We start from the raw sequence: 22,456 nt of genomic DNA on the forward strand, positions 1-22,456 counted from the left end.
TAACAGATAATGAAATAGATAGAAATAGATAGTGCCAAATGAGGACAAACCCTTGGTCATTGGTTGCAAAACTGAGATAACCAAGTAGTGGGGGAGAGGGAGGGAAGTTAGAGGGTGGAGGAAGAGGTTAGAAGACATAAGGACAGCAGTGGAAGGCTTTGGGCACTTTGGCTGTGGTGAAGGTGCATTAATTTTATACATCAAAAGTTAACACTAGGGTCTGAAAAGATAGTACAGCACATAAAGCACTTACCTTGCATGCAGCCCACCTGGGCTCATCCCTGCATCCCAGGTAGTTCCCCCAGACCTCCTTACACATGAGTGATCACTGAGCACAGAACCAGAAATAAGCCTTGAGTATCTCGGGATAAATCCCACCCCCCACCAAAAAAAAGTCAAAAGTTAACACTATTGTAAACATATTACCTCAACACAATGTAAACAGTTTTAAAACAATTAATAAAATATACAAAAATTAATCTCCGTTCTTCCTTCATATTTTCTCCAAAAAAATAGCCCTTGATAAAGAAATAATCAGGGTAGTGTATTTTTAATTCCTTCAGTTCTATGGAACTTCTTACACAGTTTAACAATTCAGAATATGATTCTCCAAATGTTTCAAAACACTAGTCTCTCAGGCATGAGTACAGATCAGATAAATAAAAAAAATTGCATCTAAATTCTTGATGATACAAGAGACAGTTATATAGACAAAAGTGAGGAAAGGCTACAAGTAGCAGCAATATGAAACTATAGTTAATACTGAGCACTGAGAGTTAAAAATTATATATAGTTATTAGTCAGAGCATCTGTAGAAACAGTTTCCTAATTTCCATGATGCCTGATTTTCTCAGATATTTGAATAAATAGTGAAATTTTTATCCAGGTACAACTATTGTGGTGATCTTTATGCATCTTTGGCCTCTAGGGTGCAGGAAAAAATTGGACTCTGTTTTTATACTAGAGTATATTTGGTTTTAGTGCTAGAACCTAAACAGCACAGGATCTCATGCACAGTAACCACAGTTCTACTGAAATACAATGAAAATTTTATTTATTATGCTCAGGGCTTACTTCTGCTTATATGCAGGGATCACTTCTGCAGGACCAGTGGACCTACACAGGTGCCAGGATGAAACCTGAGTTGGCCACATGATAGTTAAGCACCCTGCTGGCTGTACTATTTTCCCAGCCATGAAAATTTTAATGTTGAAAATTTCACCAGGGGTAAGATGACAAGACATCAGGTATTTTCTTGTTTTCAAAACATTATCAGTTCATCCCATTTATATTTTAGAAACTACAGTCATTTATAGTTATAAACTTAGATTTGGCTATACAGCAGATTTTCATGCATGCTGGAATACTTAAGGTTTTACAACTTAGCTTTACAGTAAGATCCGAGATATTGTCAAATTTCAGGCAACATTACTTGAGGGTAAAAATAAGAGAAAAACAAAACTGTAAAAGGACAAGATAGAACATTAGAAAGGAAGGATGAACAGCTGGGGTAGGGTGAAATTGAGGTAGGTGTGGAAAGAGGTGGAGCTTGCACCACTGTCTGATTTTGCAGATGCTAACCAAAGGGCTATAAAAGCGGTAGAAGCAGCCAGGGAAAGCATCCTGAAGGTCTGCATCTGCACATCAGCTACAGTTTCCAAAGTCTGAAACGCCCAGAGCAAGAGCCACCAGGATCAAGATGCAGAGGCCACTCTCCTTCCACTTGCTAGGAGTCTGGCTGCTTCTGAGCCAACTTCCCAGAGGAAGTCAAGGCCAAAGCTGGGACACTGTTATTAAGGCATGTGGCCGGGAATTGGCTCGCCACCAGATCAGAATCTGTGGCAACTCGCTGTCTACATGGAGAGATGTGAAAGCCAGATTTGGACGTGCATCTGGAACACCCACAGGTTAGCACTCCCACCCACACAGATTTTTTTTATACTCCCATTGGCTGCTCTGGTGCTACTGACCCACCAGATCTGCGGTCCCTGGCTTACTACCTATTGGCTGTCCATATGTCGCTGGTGACTGAGATTTCTGGCTTAGCTTTTTGACTTTGGATTTCAGTGGGGCTCTAACCCAGAAGGGTAATGCTGCTGCAACAGAAATAAAACCCGCCCTCTGGAGGCATTCAATGGCTGTCCCTCCTTCCTATCTGGTGACAGGGTGAGAGAAATGGTATGCCATAGAGAAGGTATAAGGCTGCTGCAAGACCTATAGAAGTGAACAGCACCCTCTGGTGTTTCTAGGTGCTTGGAACTGGCAGCATCAGCTTTCATCCCTGGGGGATGTAGCTGACATGAGGCAGGAGCTGCTTATCACTGGGTCTGAGAGTCTCAGGGTCTCAGGGTCAAAGTCTTGGGGAAGAACGCAAAGGCGAACTAATCCTGGGGTGTTAACAGGACAAGCAGAGCCCTAGTTGAAGGATGCTTCTCTTTGGAAAGAAACACAAAATAAACCTGGCTCATGTCATAGAAAAACTCTTTGATTTTAATTTTAAGTTTTGCACTGAAGAAAAATGCAGCCCAAACCTGACAGAGACTTCTAAGGAAGTCCAAAAAGATTTTGTTTAAAGCAAGATTTTAGGATTGAATACAGGTAAAAGACAGAAAGGTTACAAATATTGTTTGTTCTAAGCCATTTAGAAATATAAATCGAAAGCTAAGTTGAATACTGCATGGAAATCTTCACAAATATGAAATATATAAAACAGTAAATTAATTTTAAAAAATTGTCTTAGACTTTACTACACATGCAATTTATGATAAACCATTACTTTTCTTTAGAAGCTTCATTTATAGCTTGTAAATTACTGGTCCTCATGTAACATCATTGTGCACACTATTTACTTCCCATTTATGTGATTTAAAGGAAGTTTATAAAGGTAGCTTCTTCTCTAAATTGTTCAATGTTGGAGTAATTTAAAAAACATTTATATACTTCTCTTGTATTATTTAAAGCATATGGCTTTAGTAATAGGAGCAAACTAATAACAGGAAGGAAACAATAGCATTACTTTGGATATTAATTCCTTTTTTTTGAGTAAGTAATAGGTTGTCATTGGAGACTTCTATAGTCTAAGTAAAATATCCTAATGCCTCTTGTGGCTGTATTTGGATTGAAATCTTAGTAACACAGAACTCTTTTAATTAAATATATCAACCTTTAAAGGGTTTCACTATTTTTTCACATACTTTGGCAAAAATGACTAGGTACCAATTTAATAATATAAAAACAAATGGGAACTAACAATGGAGGATTTAAAACCCATTACTGGGGCTGGAGTAATAGTACAGTGAATACAGTGGGTAGGGCACCTGCCTTGCACAAGGCCAACTTTAGTTTCATCTTTGGTACCCACATGGCGTCTGAGGATCCCACCCACACATCCCAACAGTGATCTCTAAGTACAGAGCCAATACGAAGACTTGAGCACACCATGTGTGGCTCAACAAAGTCTTACACTAATTATTAACATACTACCAAAATAATTCAATGTGCTTTTAACCATTTATCTTAATTCTTGCTTGTGGCCAAAATTTTGTTAGGTCATTTCCAGTTAGGTATATACTGAGTACTAGTGAAGACAATTGCTTAAATATATTTTATATATCTCCCAGAAAACAAAAACTTGGTCAACTGTATACATACAAATGTAGTGAATGATTTTTAAGCAACAATTTGGAAACAACCTAAATGTCAACTAAATCTTTATATGTTAGTGTTCTTAGATGCTTTGAAACAGCTCCTTCGTAGGTAACAATAGAACTTGCATTTTACACAATTTACAATATTGGAACAAAACCCATACAAAGTCAATAGAGATACACTACAATAGGTATGAACTGTTTCTGAAAGACAGTCATATTTGATCAATATGTCTTTTAATCAGTTTCCCTAATGTAAATGTTACTATTTGAACCAAATATTTTGTAAAGGAGACATTGCTAAATAAATGGACAAGGAACTCAGCAACTTCTTGCTATTAGAGCAGAACATTAGTAATTTTGCCTTTAAAATCATATCCCAAAGCAATAATTTGCCACTACTGAAAATATAATAGTTTAAATTAGTCTATACATACCTCTAAGACTACTGTCATAATTCAGAAGTTACTTAGTAATGGAAGAAAATTACTCTGGTAAGGAAACTTCATTAGCGACTTTCGATGAAAATGACAACTTTTAGAAAAGCCAGTGAAGTCAAAGGTCTATGATGAAAGTTCTAAGGTGACATGAGGAAAGGTGAAGTAAGCATAATACTGGCACACTCTGAGATGGCAATTATACTGAGTGAAATACTTGCTATTCTTCTATTTGTTTTTAGTGAAGTAAAATCATTTTATTGAAAAAAATTTCTTAGAGAAATGATAAAGGCAATAATGAAAGAGTTACATGTTCAAGAGAGAATGTGGGCTTTTCCAAAGAGGAAATAAAGAGAGGGTTATATACAATTTCTGCAATTTATGTTGGCCTGGAGTTCTCTACATACATAAAAGTTAACCTGGGAGTTGTCACAGGAATAAACCTTGGATTCTGTGTGTGTGTGTGTGTGTGTGTGTGTGAGTGTGTGTGTGTGTGTGTGTGTGTTTCAGGGAAGGAAGGGCAGGGCGCTTGGGGTGGGTACCATACTCAACAGTGCTCAGAGTTTACTCATGGAACCATATGTGGTACTAGTGATCGAATCAATGTCAACATAGCATTGAAGGCAAGTACCATACCCATTGTACTATCTCTACAGCCCCAAGCCTTGACCCTTCCTGGTCCTTTCATATTATTATCACAACTTATTTTCTTTTGTTGTCTAATTCCATTAAGTCAACATCATTTTATTTTGGTATAACTAATTTAAATGTTTTTCTGATGTTCACAGATTGATTAATTTTTCTATCTCTTCAACCCCCTCTCTCTTTTTAACCTTAGAATTCCTGCCAACTTCCATCAAGACAGACGAGAAAAACTTAAAAGCACTAACGGAATTCATTACCAAATTACTGAATAGAACACTGTCTTTGAATCATCCAGCAATTACTAAGCTACAACAAGCTTTATTAGAAAATGTTAATATTTTCTTTACAGAATTTCAGAAAACTATCTGTACTAGCACCAGTGAAGTATTAAACAACTCCGAATTAATCAACACAGGCTGGGATAAACAATCCCGAAAAAAGAGACAGGTCTCAATTTCACTGAGTAGTAAGTGTTGTTATTCAGGATGTACTTTAAAAGAGATTGCTAGATTTTGCTGAGATTATGAAAACTGTGTGTTTCTCCTGATATTCACAGTATTTTTGATTGACATTCACCAATGCATGTCATCCCACTGAATATTAGAATGTAACAAGTCATTCTTAGAGTTCGTTTTTCTTGTTGGTGTATATTAAAACACTCATTGCATTATTATAGTTTCTTGCAATAATATTCCAAGTTAAAAGAATATTTCTATTTTCTCAATATACTTATATTACTACTTTTTTTGTTGTTGTATAACTATATTACTGCTTTTTGTTGTTGTTGTTTGCTTGTTTTGGGCCACTCTGATGATGCTCACAGGTTACTCCTGGTTCCTGCAATCAGAATCACTCTTGTTGGTGCTTCAGAAACCATATCAGATGCCGGAACCAAATCTGGGTCAGATACATGTAAAGCAAGTGCCTTACCTACTGTTCTATATCTCTTATCCCTACATTACTTCTTTTTAATGCCAATAACAATTTCAATAACAACAGAACAAAAATTCAACTAAGAATAAAAATTGACTTATGGTACACCTCTACTGATATTAATTCTTAGGTATACAAACAATCACAAATCTTTGAGCATTTCAATAAGTTTATAAACTGCTTCTGCTTCTATAATTGATAGGCTCAAGTAATTAGAGTAAGTCACTAATCCAAGTTAATTTTGTTGCAGACATAAGCATTTCAAATGGGTTTTTCTTTTCTTTCTACCAACTAAGGTAGTATAAAGTGGTTTTGTATATATATATATATATATATATATATTTGCTTTTCGGGTCATATCTAGGGATACACAAGGGTTACTCTTAGCTCAACACTCTGGAATTACTCCTGGCGGTGCTGGGGGACCATATGGGATGTTGGAAATCGAACCTGGGTCGGCTGCATGCAAGGCAAACGCCCTACCCACTGTGCAATCACTCCAGCCCCAGTTTTGTATTTTTAAGGAGAAAGATGATTAGGTATATAGATAGAAAGATAAAAAATTCAGTGTCATATAGAAGAATTATATTTAGCAAGGGAACATACTTTATATTCATTATTTTTGAATGTACAAACTTTTTCTATAACAAAGGTATGTGTAAAGGTACATCTAAAACTATTGTCATAGTAATCATTTTACTATGACGTTATTTACTTTGGCTTAAACACATCCATATTTTATGCAGTATTTTTAGTAAAATATACTTCATTAGCAATTTGAGTCTGTAAAATATCTAAAAAATAATTTTAAGGTATTAATAAAGTAACTCCAATATTTCAAATTTCCAAATATTAGTAGCCATAATTAAGCCTCAGTGTTAAGTTTAAGCTCTTACCTTTATGAATAGCAGAAAAATATCAGAGACTGTTTTTCAGGATGGGACTTCAAAGAAAAGGGCTGTTAGAAATTGTAATTCCTAAGGCCCAGAAAGCTCCTGGCCATTCAGGACAAGGGAGGTTTCTCATAAGATCTGTTCCTTCCATTTATCCTTCATCTACTTCTTCAGAAAAGCACTGGATCCAAACTTCTGGTTTCAGAGCTTCTCTTTAGTAGCTCTGATAAACTGACAACTTTTAAAATCCTACCAAAGCTAGTCTTGAGATACTGTTAATACCCTCATTTTTTCACATTGTATGTTTTATGTATCTTAGTACACCTAAGGCAAGTTATTTACCTTTTAAATAATACTGTTATGCCTCAGATCCAGTAATGGCTGTGAATTCTTTTCACTATTGTTTATCTGAAAATCATTTTTTCTTCCCTGGGAATCTAAATGATAATCTTACTTGCTGAGTTGAGCAGTCTTAGTTTGAGGTGGCACTAATTCAACACACTGAGATATCACACCATTCCCCACTGGTCTATAGCTTCACTGAATAGAGTGCTTTGTTATGAGTTTTACAGGAAAGCCCTTTTATGTAAAACTTTGCTTTGTTCTTGATGAATTTAAAATTTTATCTCTACATTTGGTTCTTGCCATTTTAACTACAGTGCATCTTGGCATCCTTATGGGTTTAATTTATTTGGACTCTGAGATTCCTGATTATATATCCCTGACCTCATACTGAAAAGCTATTATTTCTTCAATAATTCTCTCTTTCTCTTTCCTTCTGGAACACTTAAGTCGTGAATGTTTTTTCTTCTGATGTTTCCAAAATTGCTAATATTTTCTCTATTTTTAAAGTTCATTATTTTGTGCTTTTTGATGATTTCCTTTACCTTATCCTAAGCTCAATAATTCAAGCTTTGACTCCATTTATTATGCACCAGAGCCACTGTAGTGTGTGTGGGTTCTTTTGGTTTCTATTGTTGTTGTTGAACTATTCTATTCCTAATCCAATAATAATTAAGTCTAGATTTTTCTCAGCTTCTCTCCTATTTTCTCTGTCCGTATTCTAATTATCTTCTGCTGACTTGCTCATTTCAAGTTAGTATCTCTGTTAGTATCATTAGAATTGTTGCCTTGAAGTTTTCATCAGGGAATGTACAACATTTGGATATGCTTGGAATTTTTTTCTGGACCTTTGTTTTCAGTGATCACTGAAGTTGTATTCTTCCATTTCTTCATTATGTCAACTACCATGGGTAAATGTGGAGTATCCTTCCGAGTATACACCAAACTGGGTGGCAATGGGGAACTCACGATCACAAATTTCAGGCAGACTGTGGCTTTCAGTTTATTTTGACCCAGACCATTAGGACTTACAAGTACCCTCAAGAAGCTATAGCACCAAGGTCCACTGGGTGGTGCCCAGAGCTAAAACAATTCCTTGTCCTGGCAGTGGAAAAAAAAAATGTATAAAATTGTGAGCCACAGATTTGTTCCTAAAATGGCATAAGTAGAATTCTATAATTGAACCATTGCATCACTGTAAAGTATATCTGGCTTTACAATTTTAATTTTATTATAAATTCTTATATAATGTTAATCTGAAAACAAAACAAAAAATTAAAACCAATACAAATCCATTAGTCAAGACATGCACCAAAATAGATAGTAATAACTTCTTAAAATTAGTGATATTTGGTTAGGTTTTAAAACAGTTTCTCTAAATGTAAAAAATACTAATTTCTGAAGCAATATTCTGTGGAAAAGACATTGTTAAATAAAGGGACACAGTAAGTTCCTGCCTATTGGAGCAAAGATGTCAAACATTCTGCATTTATCCTACTACTCTAGAAGATCTGATAGCTTAAAACCGTTCATATGTACCTTAAAGGTTGCTATCAAAACCCTCTGTTTAGCAAAGGGAGAAAATTATTCAGGTAAGAAAACTTTATCCAAGCCCTTTGAACCAAGTGAGTGGAAAGAAAGTGAACAAATGGAACCACTTTAAATTAAGAAGCTTCTTCACCTCAAGGGAAATAATGACCAGATTACATAAACAATCCATGGAATTGGAGAAGTTATTTACACAACACTCATTTGACAAGATGTTAATATCAAATATATACTTGTAGAACTTCAAAAGAAAAAACATCCAATCCCCAAACTTCCAGATGAACAGAACTTCCACAAAGAAGAAATACTAATATTCAAATGGCACATGAAAAAATATTCTGCATCATTGTTCACCAGGAACACACAAATCAAAATAACAATGAGATACCATCTCACACCACAGAGACTGGCACACATTAAAAAGTAAAAGAACAACCAATGCTGGCATGGATACAGGGAGAATGGGACTCTTATTCACTGCTGGTGGGATTTTATACTGGAAAACAATATGCACATTCCTAGAAAATCTAGGAATTGAATTTCCATTTGACTCAGCAACCCCACTTCTTAGAATGTACCCCAAGGACCCAAAAACAAAACAGATAACCCATGTTCCTTGCTGCACTATTCACAATAGCCCAAATCTAGAAACAACCCAAGTGTCCAAGAATAGACTACTGGGAAAAGAAATGATGGTGCACATACACAAAAGAATATTACCTGACCATAAGGAAAGATTAAATTTACCACTATTTTGAGAGACCTAGAGAGTATCATGCTGGGTGAAGTTAGCCAGAAGGAGAGAGACTGATAATCTCTCTCATATTAGGACATAAAGAAACACAATGATGGAATAGTGAATACCCAAAAGTAATGAAAATAAAGAACATGAGAACTGATATTCAATAGGAATCATGCCATTGAAGTGATTGGAGGATAGAACAGGAAGTGGGCAACGTCTATGGTGAAAGGATGCATTAAATTGAGAGGAGGAGATTGTGCCGAAAGTTGGTAAACTTTTGTATGTGAAATGCTATCAGCAACAGTACTGTTAATCACAATGCAAAAAATGCACTTTTAAAAGAGTACCTCTCTAAAAGCAGGTGAAAAGCAAACTGGGGTGGAGGCATTGGTAGAAGAAAGTGGAACTTGGTGACAGGGATTGTTGAAACGTTATTTGCCTGATACCCAATTATAAATAACTTTGTAATGTCATGGTGATTAAAAAAGAGTGCTTCTTTCAGCAGCACTTATACTAAAATTTGAATGATACAGAGAACATTAGCATAAACCCTAAAAATAAAAAAAAGGGAAAAAGAAAAGAAAAGATTAGTGGTCAAACATATTCTCAATTAACTTTAGAAAAGTAAGGGAAAGCCTCGGATCCTCAGCCCCCAGCCCTCTCCTTATTCCGGCATGCTGCCCCCAAGCACCGCAGCCGTTCTGTCTTCCAGCACAGGTATGTGACGTCCCCTCGACCTGCCCTTCCACGTCCCAGCCCGTTCCTCAGACCCTCAGCACCCCAGCCTGCCAAGCGGGTTGTGGAAAGGGGTGTGGCCTAAATGTCAGGGGCGTGGCTTAGGTAAAAGTGGGCTTGGCCTCTTTTCAGGCCGCAGACATTCTCCTCAAATTCATCAATATGTTGTTTCATCTCAACCTCCATCACCTATGTCATCTCCAAGTGTAACATCCTAGCAATCCGTAAATAGTAGGACAATGAAACACAAGACTTCACAGAAGGATTAAAGGAACATCTGAGTGGGAGGCCATGTTCTAGAAGGGGAAAATAAAAAGGCAACCACCATAGACCGAGCCCATCCAGAATCCTTTTTTTGCAACAAGAGGGAACAGGGATACTGGTCTTCAAGGTCCTTCTTCCTTACCACCACAACAACATGAAGAAACACTGCAAATCCCCACTGCAAGCAGAGGACGATGAAAGGAGTCCAGAAACCTCAATAGGCATTTCTTGCAAACTTGATTTCTCTGATAAAGAATTCAGAGTTGAAATCCTCAAGATGTTCAATGAACTCAATGGAAAGATTTACAACTTAAAGGAGGACCCGACAGAAACAGTACAACAAACAACCGACAAAATACGGGAAGAAATGAGAGCAGAGATAAAAAACCTACAAAAAGAAATGAAGGATTCGGTAGATGAAACCAAAAACTCTGTGGCTGCCCTCAACAATAGAATGACTGCAGCGGAAGACAGAATCAGTGAGCTTGAAGATGAGCTGCAAGAAGCCTACAGACAAGAACAAACAATGGGAAGGGACCTCAAAATAGCTCTAGGACAACTCAGAGTCCTAGGGGATGATTTCAAGAGGAACAACATTAGAATCATCGGAGCACCAGAAGGACAGGGAACCAAGTCAAAGAAAAAGCGACAGTCAAACAAATCATTGCTGAAAAGTTCCCAGAGCTGGAGAATGCAGGCATCCAGATTCAAGGTGCACGAAGGGTGCCAGCTAAAAGAGATCCTAACAGAAAAACCCCAAGACATATCACAGTTACAATGATGGACGTCATGGATAGAGACACAATACTGCAAGCAGCAAGGTTGAAGAAGGAAATTGCATACAAAGGAGCACCCCTTAGATTCATAACAGATCTATCAGAGGAAACCCTCCAAGCCCAAAGGCAATGGTGGGAGATAGTGAAAAAATTCAATGTAATGAACTCTTCACCAAGAATACATTATCCGGCTAAACTCTCATTCAAACTTGAAGGAATGATACACTATTTTGGATTTTGGGGATAAACAACAGCTCAGGAAATTCATAGACTCAAAACCAAAACTAAAAGAAGCACTAAAGAAGCTATTGTAAGACAAGAAGAACCCCTATAAGCACAACAAACCCTTACAGAAAGATGGCGCAAATCCCATAACAATAATCTCTCTTAATGTCAATGGTCTAAATTCACAAATTAAGAGACATAGAGTGGCAAAATGATTCAGAGACTGAACCGAGCATTTTTCCGCCTGCAAGAAACGCATCTGAATAACCAGAACAAACACAGACTCAAAGTCAAAGGATGGAAAACAATCCTGCAAGCAAACAACTCTCAAAAAAGCTGGGCTGGCCTGAGTAGTATCGGACAACATAGATTTCAGGTTGAAAAAGATTAGAAAAGATAGAGAAGGCCGTTTTTTATTAATCAAGGGATATGTACAGCAGGAAGAAATCACACTCCAAACATGTACGCACCCAATGAGGGACCAGCCAAATTCCTAAAACTGTTAACAGACCTTAAGAAGGACATCTCGAGTAACACAATAGTAATTGGAGACTTCAACACTTCCTTATCACCCCTGGATAGGTCAAGGAGATTAAAACCCAGCAAGGAAATGCATTGAAGGAAGAAATAGAAGAGATAGGGCTAATAGATCTATACAGGACTGTATACCCCCCAAAAAAGGGGAATACACATTCTTTTCCAGTGCACATGGAACATTTTACAGAATAAACCAAGTGCTGGGCCACACAACATACCTCAACAGAATCAGGAAGATAGACATTGCATCAGCTCTCTTTTCAGACTATGATACACTGAAGATAGAAGTTAATCAAACACAGGCGCAGAAAACCAAATCAAACACCTGGAAATGATACAACTCGATGTTGAACAATGAATGGGTCAGGAAGGAAATCAAGGAAGATATCAAAAGGTACCTGGAAGCAAATGAGAATGAAGACACGAGCTACCAGAACCTGTGGGATGCAGCTAAAGCTGTGTTAAAAGCGAAAATTTATAGCTCTGCTTGGATTCCTCAGGAAGAAAGGAAGGGTCCACATAAATAACTTGACTTCACAGCTTAAGATGTTAGAAAAGGACGAACAAAAGAAGCCCAAACCAGGCAGAAGAAAAGAGATAATAAAACTTAGGGCAGAAATCAACGACATAGAAAACCAAAAGACATTCTGAAAGATCAATGAAACCAAGAGCTGGTTCTTCGAGAAAGTAAACAAGATTGAAAAACCATTAGCAAGACTCACAAAGAAAGAGAGAGAACCCTTATAAACAGAATCAGAAATGAAAAGGGGGACATCACAACAGAAACCAAAGAAATTAAGTTTTGTTGAAATATTGTATGCAATCAAAGTGAAAGTAAAGTGAAATTTATTAGTTACACAGGCGGGGGGTCTAAGGGTGGGGGCTAGGGGCGAGGGGGGGCTAGGGGTGTGGGGGTGCGGGGTGGAGCTATACTGGGATTCTTGGTGGTGGAATATGTGCACTAGTGAAGGGATGGGTATTTGATCATTGTATAACTGAGATTTAAACCTGAAAGCTTTGTAACTTTCCACATGGTGACTCAATAAAAAATTTAAAAAAAAAGAAAGAAACCAAAGAAATTAAAAAGATTATCAGAGACTACTTTGAAAAGCTGTATGCCACGAAACAAGAGAACCTAGAAGAAATGGATAAATTCCTGGATTCCTACAATCTCCCAAGAATGAACCAAGAAGACCAGGAATACCTGAACAGTCCTACTAATATCAAGGAAATTGAAACTGTAATCAAAAGTCTTCCCAAAAACAAAAGCCCAGGCAGGTCCAGATGGATTCACTAGCGAATTCTTCCAAATATTTAAAGAGGACCTATTGCCAGTTATTCTCAAGCTTTTTCAGGATATTGAAAAAAACAGAAACCCTCCCAAACAGTTTCTATGAGGCTCGTATCTCCCTAATAGCAAAAGCAAACAAAGAGACCACAAAAAAAGAAAACTACAGGCCAATATCCCTGATGAACACAAATGCGAAGATTCTAAACAAAATATTAGCAAACAGAATTCAACAACTCACCAAAAAGATCATACACCACGACCAATTGTGATTCATCACAGGGATGCAAGGATGGTTTAACATTCGGAAATCAATCAACATAATCCATCATATCAACAAAAGAAAAGATAAGAACCATATGATCATATTAATAGATGCAGAGAAAGCATTTGACAAGATCCAGCACCCATTTATGATGAAAACTCTGGCCAAAATGGGTATAGAAGGGACTTTCCTCAACATGGTAAAAGCCATCTACTACAAGCCTACAGCAAGCATCATCCTCAATGGGGAAAAACTAAGAGCCTTCCCTCTGAGATCAGGCATGAGACAAGAATGACCACTCTCTCATCTCCTGTTCAATATAGTACTAGAAGTACTTGCAATAGCGGTTAGGCAAGAAAAAGGCATTAAGGGCCTTCAGGTAAGAAAAGAAGAAATCAAACTCTCACTATTTGCAGACGATATGACAATATACTTAGAGAACCCTAAAAACTCTACCAAGAAACTCTTAGAAACAAGAGACTTGTATAGTAAAGTTTCAGGCTATAAAATTAACACCCAAATGTCCATGACTTTCCTATATGCAAATAATGAGAGAGAAGAAAGCAACATGATAAAAGCAATCCCGTTCACAATTGTACCTCAAAATATCAAGTACCCCAAATCAGCTTAACTAAGGAGATAAAGGACTTGTATAATGAAAAATACAAAACGCTACTTCAGGAAATAAAAGAGGACATGAGGAAATGGAAAGATATTCCCTGCTCATGGATTGGAAGAATTAATATTATCAAAATGGCAATACTCCCCAAAGCATTGTACAAATTCAATGCGATCCCTATAAAGATACCCTTGACATTCTTCAAAGAAATGGAATAAGCGCTCCTGAAATTCATATGGATCAATAAGACCCTGCGAATAGCTAAATCAATTCTTGGGAAAAAGAAAATGGGAGGAATCAAACTCCCAAACTTCAAACTCTACTACAAAGCGGTACTAATTAAAACAGCATGGTACTGGAACAAAGGCAGAGCTGCAGACCAATGGAACAGGGTTGAATATTTTGACACACCACCCCAAATATATAATCATCCAATCTTTGATAAGGGAGCAAGAAATGTGAAGTGGAGCAAGGAAAGTATGCTTATCAAATTGTGCTGGCCAAACTGGACAGCTATATGCAAAAAAAAATGAACTCAGATCTCCACCTATCACCATGTACAAAAGTCAAATAAAAATGGGTTAAAGACCTCAATATCAGACCAGAATCCATAAGGTACTAATTGAAGACAAGGTCTGCAAAACCCTCCACGACATTGTAGTCAACGGTATCTTCAAAGCTGGCCAAGCAAGTGAAACAGATATAAATAAATGGGACTACCTTAAACTAAGAAGCTTCTGCACCTTAAAAGATACAGTGACCAAAGTACAAAGACAGCCTACAGAATGGGAAAGGATATTTACCCAATACCCATCCGGTAAGAGGTTGATATCAAGGATATACAATGCACTGGTTGAACTCCACAAGAAGAAAACTGCCGACCTGATAAAAAAAATTGGGTTATGAAATGAACAAAAACTTCCCCAAAGAAGAAATCCAAATGGCTGAGAGGCACATGAGAAAATGCTCAACATCACTAGTCATCAGGGAGATGCAGACCAAAACAACAATGATATACCATCTTACACCACAGAGACTGTCCCACATCCAAAAAACAAAAGTGACCGGTGTTGGCGCGGATGTGGGGAGAAAGAGACTCTTCTTCACTGCTGGTGGGAATGCTAACTTGTTCAGCCCTTTTAGAAAACTATATGCACGATTCTCAAAAAATTAGAAATTGAGCTCCCATTTGACCCAGCAATACCGCTCCAGGGAATATACCCTGGAGAGGCAAAAAGGTATAGTAGAAATGACATTTGCATTTCTATTTTTATTGCAGCACTGTTTACAATAGCCACAATTGGAAAACACCGGAGTGCCCAAAAACAGATGACTGGTTAAAGAAACATTGGTACATCTACACAATGGAATACTATGCAGCTGTTAGAGAAGATGAAGTCATGAAATTTGCATATAAGTGGATCAACATGGAAAGTATCATGTAAAGTGAAATGAGTCAGAAAGAAAGAGATAGACATAGAAATATTGCACTCATTTGTGGAATATAAAGTAGCAGAGAGGTACAAACTAGCAATGATGCAGCTTCTGGCAGACATCACTCTGGACTTAGTTACTAAAATTCTAAAATACAGAAATCCAGAACCTTGTGGCTATATTTTGGCCACACGACCTCATATCTCTTCATTCTCAGAAATGGAAAACAACTTATAAAATGCTTCCTTTCGGCAGGTCCGACTCTGGCGGGGGGGGGGGGAACTCCAAACAATAATAGTGAGTTTTTTGTTTGTATGTAATCAAAGTAAAGAGAAAGTAAAGTGAAATTTATCAGCTACACGGGCGGGGTGGGGGGCTGGAGGGATAGGGGGTGGAGGGAGGTTTGCTGTGGTTCTTGGTGGTGGAATATGTGCATTGGTGAAGGGATGGGTGTTCAAGCATTATGTAACTGAGACTTAAGCCTTAAAGCTTTGTAACTTCCCACATGGTGATTCAATAAAAAAAAAGTAAGGTAAAGTTGAAAGTGTTATGTGAAAGCTGTATGGTAACATGATGAAAGGGGGTGTGAGTGACACAAAGTGGAACAATTGAACACTGAAGCTCTCTAAACCGCCCAACTGAAATGATTAAAGTTTGTAGTAGAATAAATTCTGATACTGTCTCTTATATAAATTCCATTAAGGAAACGTAGTTCTTTTCATTTAAGAAATTTTTATATTTTTCTGATGTTCATAAGAAATAGAAAAATATTTTTTCTATTCTATCTCCCTGTTTTTATCAAACTTAGAATCCCTGCCAAGCTGAATAAAGAAAGATGAGGAAACCTTACATATGCTAATGAAAATTATTGCACTTATTAAATACAACATTGTCTTTGAATCATGCAAAATTACTAAGCTACAAGAACTTGTATTAAAAGATGTATTTCCTTGACAGAATTCCAGATAATTATCTGTTGTAGTAACAATGTAGCAGAAGCAGCAGCAATCTTTCAGAACATGCAACAGTTAGTATAAACAATCCCCTCCAAATATACAGATCTCAGATTCACTGACTAGTAAGTGTTGTTATTCAGGGTGTTCTTTAAAAGAGATTGCTAGATTTTTCTGGTTGTGTATTTCTCCTTTAAAACTCACATGTATTCTTTAAAAAAATTTATTTTTAAATTGGATATCTATGAGATAGACCATTACAAAGCTGCTCATAATTGGGTTCAGTCATACAATGACCCAGTACCTATCCCTATACCAGTGTACATTTCCTACCACCAATGTCCACGGTTTCCCCACCACCATCCCCCAACTCCCCAACTCCTACCCCCAGCCTCCCTCTATGGGAGGCACTTTCCTTCTTGCTCTCTCTTTTCTTTTCCTTTTATGCATTATGGTTTGCAATAGAGGAGCTAAGTGGTTATAGTGTTTGTTCAGGGTATTTAGTATTTTTTTCAGGACGGTAAGGCTGGAATAGCTTTTCAATTAGGTGGCAACTTTGGGGTGTGATGCGACTGCCAAGGCTTCTGGAAGCACAAGAAGTTGGGGAAGGTAGCACACCTTAATTCTGAGAAAGCCTCAAAGACTTTGGTCACAAAACCTGCATACCAGAATTTTCAACAGATTTTATGTAGGTGAGGTCTGTCCTGAGAGGGTGGAGTCAGGCCGGGGGTATGGTGACATTTTTTGATTGGAAGCAAGCAGCGGCCGGGTGCTCTGCTTTGGCGGGCCCCTGGCCAATCTGCACCCCTCTGATTTACCCGGGTCCGTTCAGCCATCACATGTATTCTTGATGAGACATTCACCAAGGCCTGACATCCAATAATTATTAAAACACAAGAAATAATTATTGATTTCCCTGCACCTGCACTCCCCCACCTCCGGCCTTCTTCCCTTTTGACCCTGAGTTCCCACCTTGCCTGAGCACCACCCATCCACCCCTTCTCCTCCCTCCAACACCGCCGCCATGCCCAGTTTGCTCCCTCAGGCAGATCAGTGAACAGGTCGGACCGCCATTTTCCTCCCATGTGCACCCCCCCCCCCCCGCCAGACACCCCACCCACATTGTGGTAGTGGGCGTGGCATCAGCAGAAGTGGGCATGGCCTATTTTGGGTGCCAGCGGCCACTCAGCAGCCACAGTTATTTTTCTCATACCAAACAATCTGTTTTTTTCATCTCAATTCATCACCTATGTCCCTGAGTAACAACTTAGCTATCCACAAAACAGTTCGCAAGTAGGCTGCTAGTGTACTCCTATTTCTCCAAAGTACCAATGAACATAAGCAGCTGTACAAGCCAAATGTAAAAGGGCACATTCTCCAAAAGCATCACTTGAGGCCTCAAGTAAAGAATAGAGGAACATCTGAGAAGGGCATGTTTTAGGGGGGGAACATAAGAAGGTGACCTCCATTGATCAAGCCCATCCAGAATCCTTTTTCACAACAAGAGGGAATAGGGATAGTGATCTTGAAGGTCACTCCTCCATACCACCACAACAATATGAAGAAATATCGCAAAACCCCACCGCAAGAGAATGAGGAACGGAGTCCAGATGCCTCAATAGGCATTTCCCACAAATCTGAGCTTTCTGACAAATAATAAAGAGATGAAAAGCTGAAGATGTTCAATCAACTCAGTGTAAAGATTGAACAGGTATCCATTAAATTAAAGGAGGACCTAACAGAACAATGGAAAGGACAGCCCAGAAAATACAGGAAGAAATGAGAGCAGAAATAAAAAAGCTACAAAAAGAAATGTCACAAATAAAGGATTTGGTAGATGAATTAAAAAACTCAGTGTGTACCTTCAACAATAGAATGGCTACAGCCAAAGCAGAATCAGTGAGCTTGAAGATGAGCTGCAGGAAGCCTACAGGCAACAACAAACCATGGGGAGAGACCTCAAAATGGCCCTAGGGCAAAATAGAGTCCTAAGGGATGATTTCAAGAGGAACAACATTAGAGTCATCGGAGTACCAGAAGGACAGGGAGCAACCTCAATGAAAAAGCCAAAGTCAAAGGAAAAGTTGCTGCAAAGTTCCCACAGCTGGAGAATGCAGACATCCAGATTCAAGGAGTCTGAAAGGTGCCAGCTAAAAGAGACCCTAAGAGAAAAACTCAAAGACATACCACAGTTAGAATGATGGACATCACAGAAAAAGACATGGTACTGCAAGCAGCAAGGTCGAAGAAAGAAATCACGTACAAAGGACCACCCCTTAGACTCACAGCAGATCTATCAAAGGAAACCTTCCAAGCCCGAAGGCAATGGTGGGATATAGTGAAAAAACTCAATGAAATGAATGCTTCACAAAGAATACTTTATCTGGCTAAACTTTTATTCAAACTCGAAGGAAATATACACTATTTTGTGGATAAACTTCAACTTAGGAATTTCATAGACTCAAAACCAAACCTAAAAGAAGGAATAAAGGGGCTATTGAAAGACAAGAAAAACCCCTACAAGCACAACAAACCCTCACAGGAAGATGGCACAAAACCCCATAAAAATAGTGCCTCTCAATGTCAATGGTCTAAATCCACCAATTAAGAGACACAGAGTGGCAAAATGGATTCAGAGACTGAACCCAACATTCTTCTGCCTACAAGAAACACATCTGAATAGCCAGAACAAACACAGACTTAAAGTCAAAGGATGGAAACCAATCCTGCAAGCAAACAACTCCCTCAAAAAAGCTGGGGTGTCTTTACTAGTATCGGACAACATAGATTTCAGGTTGAAAAAGATGAGAAGGGACAGTGAAGGCCATTTTTTATTATTCAGGGGATATGTACAGCAGGAAGAAATCACACTCCACCCAATGAGGGACCAACTAAGTACCTACAAAACTGCTACCAGATCTTAAGAGGATATTGCAAGCAACGCAATCATAGTTGGAGACTTCAACACAGCCCTATCACCTCTGGAGAGATGAAGAAGTTTAAAATTCGGTCAGGAAATATTGGCTTTGGATGAAGAAATAGAAGAGAGAGGGCTAATAGATCTATACAGGACTTTATATCCCCCCAAAAAAGAATATACATTCTTCTCTAGTGCACATGGAACATTTTTCAGAATAGACCATTTGCTGGGCAACAAAACACAACAAAATCAGAAAGATAGACATTGTACCAGCTATCTTTTCAGATCATGATGCACTGAAGATAGGAGGTAATCATGTACAGAGGCAGAAAACCAAATCATACATCTGGAAATGAAACAACTCAATATTGAGCAATGAGTGCGTCAGGAAGGAAATCAAGGAAGAAATCAAAAGGTACCTGGAAACAAATGAGAATGAGGACACAGGCTACCAGAACCTGTGGGACACAGCTAAAGCCATGTAAAGGGGAAAATGTATAGCCCTTCAAGCATTTCTCAGGAAGGAAAAAAGGGCCCCCAAAAATAAGTTGATTTCACAGCTCAAGATTTAAGAAAAGGACAAACAAAAGGAGCCCAAACCAGGAAGTAGGAAAGACAATAAAACTTAGAGTAGAAATCAATGACATAGAAACCCAAAAGACAATCCAAAAGATCAATGATCCTAGAGCTGGTACTTTGAGAAAATAAACAAGATTGATGAACCACTAGCAAGACCCACAAAGATAGAGAGAGAGAGAACCCTAATAAACTGAATCAGAAATGAAAAGGGGGACATCACAACAGAAACCAAAGAAATTAAAAAGATCATCAGAGACTATTTAGAAAGCCTGTGTGCCACAAAAAAAGAGAACCTAGAAGAAATGGATAAATTCCTGGATTCCTATAATCTCCCAAGACTGAATCAAGAAGACTTAGAATACCTGAATAGTCCTATTAATATCAAGGAGATTGAAACTGCAATCAAAAGTCTTCCCAAAAACTAAATCCCAGGTCCTGATGGATTCACTAGCGAATTCTTCCAAACATTTAAAGAGGACCTAATGCCAGTTCTTCTCAAGATTTTCCAGGAAATTGAAGAAACAGAAACTCTCCCAGTTTTCATGAGGCACATATCTCCCTAATACCAAAAGCAAACAAAGACACCACAAAAAAAGAAAACTACATGCTAATATCCCTGATGAACATAAATGCGAAGATTCTCAACAAAATATTAGTAAATAGAATTCAACAACTCATCAAAAAGATCATACACCATGACCAAGTTGGATTCATCCTAGGGATGCAAGGATGGTTTAACATTTGGAAATCAATCAACATAATTCATCATATCAACAAAAGAAAAGATAAAAATCATATAATCATACCAATAGATGCAGAGAAAGCATTTGATAAGATCCAGCACCTGTTTATGATGAAACCTCTGGCCAAAATGGGTATAAAAGGGACTTTTCTCAATATAGTCAAAGCCACTTATCACATTGAGGCAAGCATCATCCTCAATGGGGAAAAACTAAGAGCCTTCCCTCTAAGATCAGGGACGAGACAAGGATGTCTACTCTCTCCACTCTGTTCAATATAGTACTGGAAGTGCTTGTAATAGCGGTGAGGCAAGAAAAAGATATTAAGTGCATTCAGATAGGAAAGGAAGAAATCAATGATACTATTCTTAGAGAACCCTAAAGGCTCTAACAAGAAACTACTAGAAACAATAGACTCATATAGCAAAGTTGCAGGCTATACAATCAATACCCAAAAGTCCATGGCTTTCCTATACACAAATCATGAAAGAGAAGAAAGCGACATGATAAAAGCAATCCTGTTCACAATTGTACCCCAAAATATCAAGTACCGCAAATCAGCTTAACTAAGGAGGTAAAGGATTTGTATAATGAAAAATACAAAAAGCTACTTCAGGAAATAAAAGAGGACATGAGGAAATGGAAAGATATTCCCTGCTCATGGATTGGAAGAATTAATATTATCAAAATGGCAACACTCCCCAAAGCATTGTACAAATTCAATGTGATCCCTATAAAGATACCCTTGACATTCTTCAAAGAAATGGAGCAAGCGCTCCTGAAATTCATATGGATCAATAAACCCCCACGAATGGCTAAATCAATTCTTGGGAAAAAGAAAATGGGACGAATCTACCGCCCCAATTTCAAACTCTACTACAAAACGGTAATAATTAAAACAGCATGGTACTGGAAAAGAGGCAGAGCTGCAGACCAATAGAACAGGGTTGAATATTCTGACACACCACCCCAAATATATCATCATCTAATCTCTGATAAGTGAGCAAGAAATTTGAAGTGTAACAAGGAAAGCCTCTTCAACAAATGGTGCTGGCATAACTGGACAGCTACATGCAAAAAATTGGCTCAGATCTCCACCTATCACCATGTACAAAAGTCAGATCAAAATGGATTAAAGACCTCAACATTAGACCAAAATATGTAAGGTACATTGAAGACAAGGTAGGCAAAGCTCTCACAACATTGAAGCCAACGGTATCTTCAAAGATGACACGCCATTGGCCAAGCAAGTGAAAACAGAGATAAACAAATGGGACTATCTTAAACTAAGAAACTTCTGCACCTCAAAAGAAAAGTGACCAAAATACAAACACAGTCTACAGAATGGGAAAAGATATTCACCCAATACCCATCTGATAAGGGGTTAATATCATGGATATACAAGTCACTGACTGAACTCTATAAGAAGAACACTTCCAACACCATCAAAAATGGGGTATAGAATTGACAGAAATTTTAGCAAAGAAAAAATCCGAATGGCGGAAGGATACATGAGAAAGTGCTCTATGTCACTAACCATCAGGGAGATGCAGATTAAAACATGAACGAGATATTTCACACCACAGAGACTGGCCCACATTCCAAAAAATAAAAGCAACTTGTGTTGGTGTGGATGTGGGGAGAAAAGGACTCTCCTTCACTGCTGGTGGGAATGCCACTGATTCAGCCCCTTTGGAAAACAATATGGATGATTTTCAAAAATTTAGAAATTGTGCTTCCATTTGACCCAGCAATACCACTCCTTGGAATATACCCCAGAGAGGCAAAAAGGTATAGCAGAAATGACATCTGCATTTGTATGTTCATTGCAGCACTGTTTACAATAGCCACAATCTGGAAAACACCGGAGTGCCCAAAAACAGATGACTGGTTAAAGAAACATTGGTACATCTACACAATGGAATACTATGCAA

The 22,456-nt window shown here is 38.0% G+C and overlaps 1 protein-coding gene across 1 annotated transcript; it reads left to right on the forward strand.

Annotated features, from left to right (window-relative positions):
* The first annotated feature begins 1,699 nt into the window (after positions 1–1,699).
* LOC101540073 (prorelaxin-like) lies at positions 1,700–5,248 on the forward strand. Its single transcript, XM_004600336.2, has 2 exons — positions 1,700–1,907; positions 4,923–5,248. The coding sequence occupies exons 1-2, from the start codon at positions 1,700–1,702 to the stop codon at positions 5,246–5,248; spliced, it is 534 nt and encodes a 177-aa protein (XP_004600393.2).
* The last annotated feature ends 17,208 nt before the right edge of the window (positions 5,249–22,456 follow it).

Source organism: Sorex araneus, chromosome 1 (assembly GCF_027595985.1).
Source record: "Sorex araneus isolate mSorAra2 chromosome 1, mSorAra2.pri, whole genome shotgun sequence".
NCBI classification, from domain to species: Eukaryota; Metazoa; Chordata; class Mammalia; order Eulipotyphla; family Soricidae; genus Sorex; species Sorex araneus.